A 16,012-nucleotide genomic window follows, 5' to 3' on the forward strand; every position below is an offset into this window, starting at 1 on the left:
GCGGCATCAGTACAATCATGTCTGTTGTGGAATTTGTCACTCATAGCATCATAGGATCCACAGATCCTAGGCAACAGCTGCTGAGCAGGACAATAAACCCATCACGGTAGTGCAGTTTCAATAGGTGTAGTATAGGTGACAATTGTAAACCTTGCAGTACAGGCAGTCCCCGGGTTATGTATAAGAGAAGTCGGAACAAGAATATTTTAGAATTATAACTCAAGAAAAAAAAGTGTTGTCCCTGTGACAATTTTATTTAAAAAAAAATAATAATACATTTAAAAATCAGAAGGTGATGGTTTTCACATTTTGTCTCTCATAGTTGAGGTCTACCTATGATGTCAACTACAGGCCTCATCTTTTTAAGTAGGGGAACTTGCACAATTGGCCTTACAATTGGTGGCTGATGCATCACTGTCGTACAACTTAAAAGTGGACAATTAACCTGAGCCAACTCATAGCTATAGTAGGTATGATAGTTTCCAGAAGGGGGGGGGGAGTAGTCAAAAGATCACATTTTTGAAAAACATAATTGAAAAATTAAGCAATTGATTGAATTCTATATTTTATTGAAACATACAGTACAATTCACCTTTCTTTCCTCTGTAGAAAACAGTAAAACTTTGTATAATAAAGCAGCGGAAAGATGGAAAGAGGCAATAAATAAAACTTTCAAAGACTTAAAACTCCTACAATCCCATGGGTCAATATGAATAATGCATAACATCAGAAAAATCATAAACAAATTGAGAAAAGGGTCTCTATATTTGTTAATATACCACTGCATACAAATAAATATGTACAAAGGTTAACAGAGCAGTAAAGTAAAAAAATGAATGAATGAATACTTTAGAACATAATATACATAGTAAATCCAACACAAAAAGAGCCTCCTCATTGTTGAGTAACCAAAGGCTAGACAGTAACATAAGGATGTTTATATTTAAGAATTTTGAAGAAGTTATTGACATCTACCACCAGGATGAAGGATTGTAAACCAAGCACACTTGCATGCTAGTGTGTGTGAACCCCCCGCTGTCAGGATTTGCTCTTCTTTTAGCTTCTTAGAAAAAAAGGTTTTAAAAATTATTCAAATGAGGCTAAGGGGCTCCGGGTTACATTAATGCCAATGGAGCTTTTTTTCCATAAAAAAAAGGGCTTAAGAAGTTAAGAGCAGATCCTGACAGAGGGGCTACACCACAGCATGTACATGTGCTTGGTTTACAATACCCTGTCCTGGTAGTAGATTTCACATAACATTTCAAACTTTGAGGACATTTTACAAGTTTTTGTATTATTGGCTTAGATACAGTAGAGGAAAAGCTATTTGCTTTATCCAATTGATGAAAGTTAATCGAAGATCTAGATTTAGAACATAAAGTATAATATAGGAGGTTCTGCAACTCCCTACTTGATAATCAGGTAGGGAGAATTATAGTAGTAGGACATGTTCACCAATCCAATGAAGGGGATCTTGGTTTGTGTTATCTGGGCCGATTCCATTGGTTGGACGCCCATCACATGTTTGTCACATTCTGCATGCAGATGAAAATTTAAAAAAATCTTTAGATAGCCTATAGGGAGCTACCAAACTTCATCATGTGGATATGAAGAGCACATATCATCGTCTTCATACAAACAAAATCCATTTCCATTCCCTGACAAACTGATCTTTTTGAGTGTTGAAAAACCTAAAACAATGTATATAGGAACCTTCTGTACAGTTCATTGAGTGAATACGACTGTAGTTACAAAACAATGTGATAAAAAAAGACTTCAATAATGAACAATCAGTTCCACATTTGCTTAGTAGAAGTGACTAAATTGCTACATGAACCAAAGTGCAACCTACAAATTTTGATGACTAGAATTTAGACTTTATATCTAACCCTAAAATAAATCATCCTCTACCGCCCCCACTTTATAAACCCAGGAGACTTACACTGTACATATATAAAAATAACTCTGTGGTCTGGTAATTGGAGGTGTATCACTGCTGCGGACATTGTGTCCCTGAGGCGGGTTTTGAGGACACATGAAAAACAGGTTGAGCTCTATGTCTTGATTTTCTCTCACACTTTCGCAAGTCTTTCTGGTCCTCAGCTTTAGTAGGTTCATAGCTCGGATCTCCATCGGACGACCTACAGGTAAACAGTCATTCTCATTGCATGGAAAATAAAAGGTATGGTAAGAGATTCTGGGGCAGAGCAGAAAATCGGCTGATATCACCCCTCCCTGATTCTGGTATAAAAGAGGGAGAACGCTGGCATAGAGCGTAAAACACGAATATAGTCATAGAAAAACAATTAAAAATCATACACGTTTATACTAAAATCTATAAGTTGTAGCTTTGCCAATATCACGCATCAATTCATTAGTTCTACAACGTAACGTTTTTACAATATGTATTTCTGTTAATAGCCAAGGTGTTAGAATATCTGCACATGTAGTGTTTAACAAAAGTTTTATTTTGAAGAATTGGTTTAACCTATATCACACAGCAACTAGAGCATCACATATTATGCAAGCCCTTCACCAACTCATTCCCTTATCCTACAGCACTTGCATTTTCCATCTCAGCCCATCACCAAGAACCCAACCTCTCATCACAACACACTGCATGTTTCTCCCTTTAACCCTAGAAGATGAAGAATGACTAGCCACAGGTCATTATCCAACATCTACTTCCATACAGGAATGGGCCCCGCAGATGCTGGTGTGAATGCAGATTATTAGCCATTTTTCACCAAAAACGGTTCCTCGATCCAAGAAGCCGTTTCAGCTTTTGAAGACCGATTTATGTATGGCGGCAAACACTAAACATACTGCTGCCTTCTTATTAACGTAAACACAATTATTTTGCTGCTGCACCTTCTTTACCATCATCACATACACGTCACCATTTTCTATCCTTCAAACAAGTGGAATACAAGATAAACCAGAACACATGTACCACAAACACAAGGAAATACTGAGCAACTGGGATGATCCACAATCCCTTTAGGAAATCAGCTGTATACATTTTACCTCATGTGCAGTCTATAGTAAAAGATCTGCAACAAAAACTTCAGCATGATCAGTTTTACATGCTATGCGGGGTGGGGTTCTCTAAACACCCTTTACATGCCTTCTACTATACCTTCAGACAGATATTGGTGCAGAATTCACCACAAGTGAAAATTCTGTAAACTGAAGTGTCCCATGCAGATAGAAGGTGAATGTACATGCTTGTCATGCTCTATAGTGGTCTGCCATTACATGGGTGACCTACATCTTCCTAAAGTGATCTTTCCTTTACAGGTATTGGTGCTCCACTATATTAATACTGCCACAAAGTAACATACATTCACACAATCTTAGAGAAAATCCAGAGGAAGATTTTGGTAGTGCAAAGGGGACATCCCTGGCTCCACTGCAACCGAGTTAAGTACAACTATATCTGCCTTATGTGTCACCATATTACTGAGCAACCAGTGACAATAAGGATTGTCCTATATTTGGCTATTATGTAGAAAAGATGCATTTACAGTAATTTACATTCTTTTGGTTTATTCAGATCATGTATCAATATGGTGAAAATGGGGAGGAACTGAAACACTATGGGGGAGACCAGTCATACGCCGGCACTTGTGCTACCTGGCCCACAAATATTGTGCAGCATGCCACGCCCCCTTCAAGCCCCAAGCCCCCCCCCCCCATTCGTTAGCAATAGCAATTATATCAGGAGTAGAGATAAGCAGATCCAACAATTGTCGAAGACCCCCGTGGCCAGACATGACCAGTTGAATTTGTCGTTCGTCGGATCTGCTCATCTCGGTTCTGGCATTGAAGCCCTGATAGATGTCCCACTATGTAAGAAAAAATATTGTGAATTGGAAATTCGGTGGAAGACGACAAATAATGAATACATTTTCCGTTTTATGCAGCGGAAAGCATATGCGTTATGAGCTAAATTTGTTTGATTTTGCATGGGCACGTAACAAACTTTTAATAAGTGTTAAAATAAAAAAGCAGTTGTGCATAAAATTAATACATTTCCCTCAATTCCTAATTAAAAAAACTTTTCATATCTATAGTATAAGCAATAAAAAACAAACATGTGATCATGCTGTAAAGTATACCTAACCTTCCAACAAACTTTGCAAAAATCATGTGTGTACATGAGGAATAACAGGATTTCTGCATTTTCTTTTTATCAGTTTTCCCCTTTGCAGGCTCTTTTTAATTCTTAGTTACCAAAGAGCTGATGGACGGAGACTAGCTGCTATAATGTCTCCCATACCCGGAACACAGAAAGGAATGTTACATTTTTAATGTGTCTTTTTAAGCAAAAACTGATTGTAATAAGAAGCTCTTATTTGCAAATTTTAACAGTAAAATCTACAAATTTTGGAATATCTGTTGCCAAACAAACATCAATCACTACCCACTTAACCTAGGTTCACACCCCATTTATTTCCCTTCATAGTAAGTACATTTTCTTATGATGGAAAAATACAAAGTATCCCACTGTATGCTCATTCTCTGGAACTTCTCATCTGGTTCAGCTCCCTCATTCTACGGACTCTTAGGTCACTGGGGACTCCCAGAGTTTACTCTCAGCGGAGGCTGGGACGGATGCAATAGTTTTATCCATTTCCCTTTACGCTACTATGGTCTCCAATGAGCATATACTGCTCTCTCCAGCAAGAAGCAAAATGGAAAGATGCAGATTGCTGTGTTTTATCATTCAGCGTTTCTTTCTGGATATGAGGTTTATTGTTCAGAGGCAAAAAGGATGCCTATGCGTACAAGTATAGTCTATGGACACATTTAGCGTGTACGGAAGGTGCTTTCCTGGCTTAAACACGAAACCTGTGCAATAATCGCGATGCCTTTTTCCCAGCTTAATAGCCAAAATAGCTAGACTCCACCCACCAGCTCATGGAAACAGACAGGGAAGAAGTTTCCACTAGTGTGTGACATCTGTAGACTGCTTGATTATATACATCTACATTGAGCTGTGGCTCGATAGTAAACAATAGATCAAAGAAAGAAATAGAAGACACAATGGAAGCGCCACATGTGTAAATCTGGTTTAAATAGTTGCGATGAGTTGTATTAGAAATGGAATTATGCTCACCTATTGTGGTTGTACAGCCGGTACAACACGAGAGAAGCGTTTGAGGTTATATCCAGAGTTGTATTAGGCAGCTCACCTGGTTGTCATTTGGACGGGTTGTCTTCATGAAAGGGATGCAGTGGTTGGATAGGATGTTCCAGGGTAATGAGAGCGCCAATAACTCGTAGTGAGGAAGGTTGCTTTAAAATCGTATGGTATTTATTCCAGAAGGCTTTAAAAAGGCTTTAAAAAGACGCGTTTCGAGCCCGGACCGGGCTCTTCATCAGTTAAAATAAAGCTTGGTATACAGAGAGCTCATGGGTTTAAATAGTAATTTTTGGCGCGAGTTTCCAGCATTAGTGTGACGTCAAGGTAAACAAAAACATATAGTAAAACATATAGTAGAAGTAGGTCCATTCATAAAATTCATAAAGTGACTGTAGCATAGTCTAAATAAACGATTAAATACATAGATAATTGAATGACAGCCGTTTAGAGACAATTAGAAGAAAAATGGTTAATAAATTCATTGAGTATAAAATATAATTATAAATATAGATATTTGGTTATATAAAAACATAAATATAATCTCACATGCTGAGGGTTTATGTTTTTTAAAATTGATGGATAGTGTTACCGTTTTAGGGATATGTATCGGATCTGTAGCAGGATGGAAAGAATGTGGCCTGGTATAGCGGAGATCGAGTATATGACGATTTGGAAGCTACGGAAGCCGCTATAGGTCAGAATTCTCAGAGGGCGAAGGTGGGAGCATCGCCCTGTTAGGGGAGGGTAAGGACGAAAATGCATCTGGTGGCAAGTAGTAGGGAGTGTTGTTTTAGGTGAGTATGGTTTCTGTAATTTCATTTAAACCGGCCGGTTTGAGTGTATTTAATCGATATATCCAATATATTTCTTTCTTTTTCAGTTGTTCGAATCTATTATTCGCTTCAATATTTATGTGATCAATAGGGGTGATTGTGATGGTGCCCTCGCCCTTGTGTTTAAGGGCACAATGTCTTGATAGGCCGTGTTTAAGGATTTTATGTTTGATATTATAACGGTGTTGATTGATCCTGCAATGTAGGGGTTGGGTTGTTCGCCCTACATACTGCATGCTGCATTGGCATTCAATAAGGTATATGACATACCTGCTGCCGCAGTTTAATTGGTGATTGATTTTGAATGTTTCTTTTGTGCTATAGGATTGAAAAGTATCTCCTGTTTTTATTATGTTACAACATAGGCAGAGTGGTTTATTACATTTGGATATTCCTTTCAGGTTGGTCGCTCTGGTTGCAGAAAGTTTATATTGTTTGGGGATACTTGGAGCTAGAAGATTTTTAATTGTGGGTGCTCTTCTGTAGATACATGAAACATTGCTTGGCACGATTTTCTTTAGTATGGGGTCAGATTTGATGATTTTCCAGTGGTTCTGTAGGATTTTTAGGATGTTTGGGCTGTCTTTGCTAAAGGTAGTGACAAATGCTAAATCGTGATTGGATGCTGTTTTATTTTTATCTTCATCCCTATTTCTAGGTTGTAAGCTCTCAGTTTGGTTATATTGACTAGCTTTTTTTATTGCATCTTTGACAATTTTCTTGGGGTAATGTTTTTCCTTAAATCTTTTTTCTAATATCTGACATTGCTGGTTGTATGTATGTGTGCTGGTGCAGTTCCTTCTGAGACGTCTAAACTGGCTATATGGTATATTATTAAGCCATTTTTTAAGGTGGTTACTCCTATAATCTAGATAGCTATTGACGTCTACATTCTTGAAGAATGTTTTGGTGGTGAATTGGTTTTTGGTGTGACCCACCTCTAGGTCGAGGAATTCTATTTTTGTATTACTGAAATTGAGGGTAAAAGTTAGTCCCCAATCGTTTTCGTTGATCTTTGCACAGAATTCAAGGAGGGAGTTTTGATCTCCTTGCCATATCACGAACAGGTCATCGATGTATCTTTTATACAGTTTCAGACGGCCTGCGTGCGCTGTATATGGGGTGATGAAAGAGTCTTCGAATATTTGCATAAACAGATTTGCATAAGAGGGGGCTACTTTTGTCCCCATGGCTGTGCCTTTAGTTTGATGGAAAATTCTCTTGCCATGGGTGAAGAAATTATTTTGAAGTATAAAGGATAATCCATCTAATAAGAATTGTCGTTGGATGTCTAGAATTCCTTGATCTTCTAGAAGGATGAATTCAATACATATAAGACCAATTCTGTGCTCGATATTGGTATACAGTGCTGTAACATCGAGGGTGGCTAGGATATAGTCATCTTCCCACGGTGTTTGATCTAGAATTTGGATTAACTGTGATGAATCTCTAAGGAAGCTTTTCATTTTCATTACGTATTTCTGGAGGAAGATATCAAGGTAATGTGATAAGTTGCTGGTGAGGCAATTAGTGTTGGATATGATTGGGCGACCTGGGGGGTTAGTGAGACTTTTATGAATTTTTGGCAGGTAGTAGAAATAGGGTCTGCTAGGGTTTTCTATGAGGAGAAATTTTTTCTCCTTTTTGGTTAGTAGGCCTTTCTTGGCATGTTCTTTGATGAATTCCTGATACTTTTTCTCAACTATTGGGAATGGGTCTTCTTTTAGTTCATCATAGTATGATTTATCAGATAGAATACGACTAGCTTCCAGTTCGTAGTCTGAGAAATCTTGTATGACCGTACCACCTCCCTTATCGGCTGGTCTGAATACTATACGCATATTCTCCGATAATTGTTTAAGGGCAAAGGTTTCATTTTTATTTAAGTTGGTGGTTTGGAGTGTTCTGTGTTTATGTGTTTTAGTTTTTGTTTTGTCAAGTTTTTGAAAATCATGAAGAACCAAATCATTAAAAGTTTTTATGAAATGGCTTTGACTCTGAACAGGATAGAAGGTGCTGGGAGGCTGAACTTCTAGATGAATGTATGGATCTGATGTAATATTTTCTATGGCTTTGGTCGTTGGTTTATTTAGTTCAATAGCAAAATGTCTTTTAATTGTAAGTTTTCGGATGAATTTCTGGAGGTCTAGAAATGTGTCAAACCCGTTCATGCGGTTAGTGGGGCAGAAGGAGAGTCCTCTCTCGAGGAGGGTAGTTTCATGGGAACTTAACCGGTGGGAGGAAAGATTGAACATTTTTATAGGTTGTTTTGTTGGTGATTGGGAGTTTCTATTGAGGAGTTTATTCTTTTGCCTCTTTTTGCCTCCCCTTTTTCCCCTTCTTCTAATTTTCTTTTTGTGCTGGTGAAATATGAATTGATGGGTTTCATCGGTGTGAGAGTCTTTAATTTGACAGATATTGGTGGGGTGTTGACTAAAAAATCCTTTAGCGGGATAGGGGATGAGTTCGGTTGGATTATGGTATTTGTACATAGGGGCTTTAAGAAAGGTACTGATACCAGTGGGCCGCTGGAGGAGTGGTCTAAGATAACAGATTGATCCACAGGATGAATAGTAATATTGGAAAGGGATTCTATGTCATTTTGAGTACTTATGGTTCTGGGGGACAAGGAAAGTGTGTAACTGTTATTGAGAGCGGCATCGCATTTTTTTGTAAATTCTGCATTTCTCTCTCTAATGTTTTTAATTCTATCAAGTAGATCTTGATGTTTCTGAGCGTAATCGGCTGTGGAGTTTGGGGATTTTTGTGTGGAGTTACTGGGCGTGGGGTTTGTGGCTTGGAGCGAGGTAGTTTTTGTTTCTAGTGGAATGGTGCAATTTATGGTTGATGGAGATGGGTTTATCGTAGGAATATTGGTATTAAGGTGCTTTCCTTTATTGGTGTTACTGATCGTGTGGACGGGGGTTGTAGTAGGTTTTCTGTTTGTACAAGTGGGGTTAGTGTTATGGACGTTCCTATTGCTGTCATTACCAGTTTTATCTATCTTGGGTTTGTGATGTGGTCCGTTCTTCTTTGAGATGAATGATCTACTATAATAACGTGAGGGTTGCTGTCTGGTTATGTCTTTACGGAGGCGAATGGGTAGGTCTTGGTTTTCATTTTGTATTGGTGGTGATCTATTTCTTCCCCTGTAGTTATCCCCTTTATGATCCGTTCTGTCTCTATTGAGTTTGTTACTCTTTTTGATTATAATGTCATTTTCCATCTTCTGAATTCTGTTGGCTATATTCTGACATATATTGGTATAATCTATGTGAGTGTCAAATATGGATAGTTGTTGTTGTAAAAAGGAGTTCCTATGTTTTGCTGCTGTGTATAGTAAGTTTCTTTTGTCACAGATAATTTGTATCAAGGTGTTGGAACAGTGGTCTAATGCTTTTTCCCAGTCCTGAGTAAAGACTGGATCATTGGGAAAGGTGCATGGAAGGTTTAGCCTAAGACCCCTAGGTGCAATGTTTTCATTGACATAAATCTCAAGAAACATAATATCAAGTTCGTGTATAAGTTCATCTTTCATTGAATTTTCTAGTTCATTAAACAAGTCATTCATTCTTCTGGTTTCGTCTATTGAAATAGACGAAACCAGAAGAATGAATGACTTGTTTAATGAACTAGAAAATTCAATGAAAGATGAACTTATACACGAACTTGATATTATGTTTCTTGAGATTTATGTCAATGAAAACATTGCACCTAGGGGTCTTAGGCTAAACCTTCCATGCACCTTTCCCAATGATCCAGTCTTTACTCAGGACTGGGAAAAAGCATTAGACCACTGTTCCAACACCTTGATACAAATTATCTGTGACAAAAGAAACTTACTATACACAGCAGCAAAACATAGGAACTCCTTTTTACAACAACAACTATCCATATTTGACACTCACATAGATTATACCAATATATGTCAGAATATAGCCAACAGAATTCAGAAGATGGAAAATGACATTATAATCAAAAAGAGTAACAAACTCAATAGAGACAGAACGGATCATAAAGGGGATAACTACAGGGGAAGAAATAGATCACCACCAATACAAAATGAAAACCAAGACCTACCCATTCGCCTCCGTAAAGACATAACCAGACAGCAACCCTCACGTTATTATAGTAGATCATTCATCTCAAAGAAGAACGGACCACATCACAAACCCAAGATAGATAAAACTGGTAATGACAGCAATAGGAACGTCCATAACACTAACCCCACTTGTACAAACAGAAAACCTACTACAACCCCCGTCCACACGATCAGTAACACCAATAAAGGAAAGCACCTTAATACCAATATTCCTACGATAAACCCATCTCCATCAACCATAAATTGCACCATTCCACTAGAAACAAAAACTACCTCGCTCCAAGCCACAAACCCCACGCCCAGTAACTCCACACAAAAATCCCCAAACTCCACAGCCGATTACGCTCAGAAACATCAAGATCTACTTGATAGAATTAAAAACATTAGAGAGAGAAATGCAGAATTTACAAAAAAATGCGATGCCGCTCTCAATAACAGTTACACACTTTCCTTGTCCCCCAGAACCATAAGTACTCAAAATGACATAGAATCCCTTTCCAATATTACTATTCATCCTGTGGATCAATCTGTTATCTTAGACCACTCCTCCAGCGGCCCACTGGTATCAGTACCTTTCTTAAAGCCCCTATGTACAAATACCATAATCCAACCGAACTCATCCCCTATCCCGCTAAAGGATTTTTTAGTCAACACCCCACCAATATCTGTCAAATTAAAGACTCTCACACCGATGAAACCCATCAATTCATATTTCACCAGCACAAAAAGAAAATTAGAAGAAGGGGAAAAAGGGGAGGCAAAAAGAGGCAAAAGAATAAACTCCTCAATAGAAACTCCCAATCACCAACAAAACAACCTATAAAAATGTTCAATCTTTCCTCCCACCGGTTAAGTTCCCATGAAACTACCCTCCTCGAGAGAGGACTCTCCTTCTGCCCCACTAACCGCATGAACGGGTTTGACACATTTCTAGACCTCCAGAAATTCATCCGAAAACTTACAATTAAAAGACATTTTGCTATTGAACTAAATAAACCAACGACCAAAGCCATAGAAAATATTACATCAGATCCATACATTCATCTAGAAGTTCAGCCTCCCAGCACCTTCTATCCTGTTCAGAGTCAAAGCCATTTCATAAAAACTTTTAATGATTTGGTTCTTCATGATTTTCAAAAACTTGACAAAACAAAAACTAAAACACATAAACACAGAACACTCCAAACCACCAACTTAAATAAAAATGAAACCTTTGCCCTTAAACAATTATCGGAGAATATGCGTATAGTATTCAGACCAGCCGATAAGGGAGGTGGTACGGTCATACAAGATTTCTCAGACTACGAACTGGAAGCTAGTCGTATTCTATCTGATAAATCATACTATGATGAACTAAAAGAAGACCCATTCCCAATAGTTGAGAAAAAGTATCAGGAATTCATCAAAGAACATGCCAAGAAAGGCCTACTAACCAAAAAGGAGAAAAAATTTCTCCTCATAGAAAACCCTAGCAGACCCTATTTCTACTACCTGCCAAAAATTCATAAAAGTCTCACTAACCCCCCAGGTCGCCCAATCATATCCAACACTAATTGCCTCACCAGCAACTTATCACATTACCTTGATATCTTCCTCCAGAAATACGTAATGAAAATGAAAAGCTTCCTTAGAGATTCATCACAGTTAATCCAAATTCTAGATCAAACACCGTGGGAAGATGACTATATCCTAGCCACCCTCGATGTTACAGCACTGTATACCAATATCGAGCACAGAATTGGTCTTATATGTATTGAATTCATCCTTCTAGAAGATCAAGGAATTCTAGACATCCAACGACAATTCTTATTAGATGGATTATCCTTTATACTTCAAAATAATTTCTTCACCCATGGCAAGAGAATTTTCCATCAAACTAAAGGCACAGCCATGGGGACAAAAGTAGCCCCCTCTTATGCAAATCTGTTTATGCAAATATTCGAAGACTCTTTCATCACCCCATATACAGCGCACGCAGGCCGTCTGAAACTGTATAAAAGATACATCGATGACCTGTTCGTGATATGGCAAGGAGATCAAAACTCCCTCCTTGAATTCTGTGCAAAGATCAACGAAAACGATTGGGGACTAACTTTTACCCTCAATTTCAGTAATACAAAAATAGAATTCCTCGACCTAGAGGTGGGTCACACCAAAAACCAATTCACCACCAAAACATTCTTCAAGAATGTAGACGTCAATAGCTATCTAGATTATAGGAGTAACCACCTTAAAAAATGGCTTAATAATATACCATATAGCCAGTTTAGACGTCTCAGAAGGAACTGCACCAGCACACATACATACAACCAGCAATGTCAGATATTAGAAAAAAGATTTAAGGAAAAACATTACCCCAAGAAAATTGTCAAAGATGCAATAAAAAAAGCTAGTCAATATAACCAAACTGAGAGCTTACAACCTAGAAATAGGGATGAAGATAAAAATAAAACAGCATCCAATCACGATTTAGCATTTGTCACTACCTTTAGCAAAGACAGCCCAAACATCCTAAAAATCCTACAGAACCACTGGAAAATCATCAAATCTGACCCCATACTAAAGAAAATCGTGCCAAGCAATGTTTCATGTATCTACAGAAGAGCACCCACAATTAAAAATCTTCTAGCTCCAAGTATCCCCAAACAATATAAACTTTCTGCAACCAGAGCGACCAACCTGAAAGGAATATCCAAATGTAATAAACCACTCTGCCTATGTTGTAACATAATAAAAACAGGAGATACTTTTCAATCCTATAGCACAAAAGAAACATTCAAAATCAATCACCAATTAAACTGCGGCAGCAGGTATGTCATATACCTTATTGAATGCCAATGCAGCATGCAGTATGTAGGGCGAACAACCCAACCCCTACATTGCAGGATCAATCAACACCGTTATAATATCAAACATAAAATCCTTAAACACGGCCTATCAAGACATTGTGCCCTTAAACACAAGGGCGAGGGCACCATCACAATCACCCCTATTGATCACATAAATATTGAAGCGAATAATAGATTCGAACAACTGAAAAAGAAAGAAATATATTGGATATATCGATTAAATACACTCAAACCGGCCGGTTTAAATGAAATTACAGAAACCATACTCACCTAAAACAACACTCCCTACTACTTGCCACCAGATGCATTTTCGTCCTTACCCTCCCCTAACAGGGCGATGCTCCCACCTTCGCCCTCTGAGAATTCTGACCTATAGCGGCTTCCGTAGCTTCCAAATCGTCATATACTCGATCTCCGCTATACCAGGCCACATTCTTTCCATCCTGCTACAGATCCGATACATATCCCTAAAACGGTAACACTATCCATCAATTTTAAAAAACATAAACCCTCAGCATGTGAGATTATATTTATGTTTTTATATAACCAAATATCTATATTTATAATTATATTTTATACTCAATGAATTTATTAACCATTTTTCTTCTAATTGTCTCTAAACGGCTGTCATTCAATTATCTATGTATTTAATCGTTTATTTAGACTATGCTACAGTCACTTTATGAATTTTATGAATGGACCTACTTCTACTATATGTTTTACTATATGTTTTTGTTTACCTTGACGTCACACTAATGCTGGAAACTCGCGCCAAAAATTACTATTTAAACCCATGAGCTCTCTGTATACCAAGCTTTATTTTAACTGATGAAGAGCCCGGTCCGGGCTCGAAACGCGTCTTTTTAAAGCCTTTTTAAAGCCTTCTGGAATAAATACCATACGATTTTAAAGCAACCTTCCTCACTACGAGTTATTGGCGCTCTCATTACCCTGGAACATCCTATCCAACCACTGCATCGATAGTAAACAAGCTGTAGTGGAGGTCTAGCCGTAGGAAGTGCAACCAGCAGAGGGGGGAAGCGGTGATAAAGAGATACTGCTCTCTTTCATGTAGTAAACACACACAAGCCAGCGTATTCTAGTTACACTTTGTGCTCACCAGAGTAAATCTCTTGACATTAACAAACATATAATACTTGAATAAGAGAAAAAAAGTGCATATATAAAACAAGCTTATTAAAGTTAGTGCATCTTACAAGGAAGTAAAAGCCTGAAGAGGTATTAGTAATACTGAAATTCCAGTGCTGAACATACATACACTAGTGCATACATTAAATAAATTACAAGTCACATTTAAAAAAGGGTAAAATAATCATTTAAAAAAAAAGAAAAAAACACTGATTATGATTTTTTGAAAGGACTGAAAAATTTAAGTCGAGGAAGCCGAGAAAGAGGAAAGAGACACCATGCAAAGCTGAAGAAAAACAGAAAAATACGGACAGCGTAGTTCACAAGGCGACAGAAAAAAGACCTAGGTCTTTCCTGAACGCTCTGCTCAAGAACTGGAGCGGACACTGACCTGGGGGATGTAGACCTTATGGTGCAGTCCTTTTTACTTAATGTCTGGGTGTCATTTATATCCTCCGCTATCCTTACTCTCTTCCGCTCTTTCACAGGGTGAGTACTGCTGGGTTTCTCCTCACTCATGGGAACAATGGGCGTATCCGGTTCGGCTGAGGGTGCAGTCTTCTCTTCAGTAGAGCTGGGGTTTTCTTCGGACAGTAAGACTACATTTTCTTTTTCTTCCAGATGACTGCTGGTTAAAGATTCAATAGCAGTGACAGGGAGATCTTTACCAGCAGCTACCTCTTCAGCAGGACAGTCAAGTGGAAGCTGTTCTCGTCTACGTCTCTGAGTTCGTAATTTAATAATTTCTAAAAATATATAAAAAAAAAAAAAAAAAAAAAAAAACACACAACGTCAATCCGGAGGATCAAAGGTTTACATAGTAGACAAACCCAAAACTGATCACACAAAAAGTTTCAGATTTTTTTGATCAACTAGTAAAATACAAAACAGACAATTCTAACAAAAACACTGTATCATTGCACATACTGTAGTATATATGGGTATGTACTCCTATGGGTAGCAAGTCATCTATTTGCTCCCAGAGCTTATAGTCCATCTTTTCTCATTTTTTTTTTCTTAATTTATCAGTTTTAGGTGCGGAGGTAGAGGAGTAACCCCATAATTTCAGAGACATTTTCTTTGAGAGTGTATTAAAACAAATATAATTTTTAGGATAGATTTTTGAAAGGTTTGCTTTAAGTACAATAAACATTTAAAACATAGTGAAACAAGAATCAAGTAATATTATGTATATATTGTGTATTAAGTTATTTTCAGTTTCACCATTTTTTGCTAAAGGCCACACAAGAACACAAGACACTGATCTGGCTATACAGACTACTACATTTAACCTACAAAAATCCATGTGGGGATTTGGTACGTGCAGAATCTTATTCATCTGTGTAATCAGATAGAGTATTACTTCCCTCTTACCATCAGGCTCATATTTCATTTTGAGTTCATCCAGGCTGACGCGTAGCTTCATGTTTTCGCTCTGGGAGAGTTTAAGATGTCTATCAGTAGTAAAAAGCTTCCGCTCCAGCTCCAGGACGCGCTGGCTTTCTGCTAGAGCCTTCATTCGCTGGAGAGATAACTCATCTTTTATCTTCTCCATCTCCTTACTGTACAGAAAGGAGAGAGGTAACAACTATACAAATAGGACCTACGCATAACCATTAAGCCAAGTGCACAAACAGTGAGAGGTACAAAAAAAGAGTAATGATATATAATGGATCCATCATGTCCTCCATAACAACTAAAGCCATTATACAAATGAAAAGAGATCCATGTACTGATTTGCCTATTATATGCCCTATAAAAATCAATTTTGCAACATTTGTCTATAACATTACAGGATGTAATGCTCTATTGACAGCATTGAGGCTTATAAGGACTATACTTACATAATGCCAAATGTTGCCCTATTTTTTTTTAATAGAGAGAACGTCACTCCACATCTCCTTACAAGGTGTGATAATATTTCTTTTTT

General features: G+C 37.8%; 1 protein-coding gene across 5 annotated transcripts in view; it reads right to left on the reverse strand.

Annotated features, from left to right (window-relative positions):
• Positions 1-548: 548 nt before the first annotated feature.
• The window catches only part of SPDL1 (spindle apparatus coiled-coil protein 1), a 37,936-nt gene continuing 22,472 nt past the window's right edge, over positions 549-16,012 (reverse strand). For all 5 annotated transcript variants that reach the window (XM_072145920.1, XM_072145923.1, XM_072145922.1 and 2 more), the window contains exons 10-12: positions 15,457-15,644; positions 14,474-14,828; positions 549-2,141 (exon numbers count right to left, since the gene is read on the reverse strand). In XM_072145920.1, coding sequence (XP_072002021.1) covers positions 1,991-2,141; positions 14,474-14,828; positions 15,457-15,644 — 694 coding nt within the window. In that variant the 3' untranslated portion in view covers positions 549-1,990. The remainder of the gene's footprint in view (positions 2,142-14,473; positions 14,829-15,456; positions 15,645-16,012) is intronic.

This window comes from Engystomops pustulosus, chromosome 4 (assembly GCF_040894005.1).
Source record: "Engystomops pustulosus chromosome 4, aEngPut4.maternal, whole genome shotgun sequence".
NCBI classification, from domain to species: domain Eukaryota; kingdom Metazoa; phylum Chordata; class Amphibia; order Anura; family Leptodactylidae; genus Engystomops; species Engystomops pustulosus.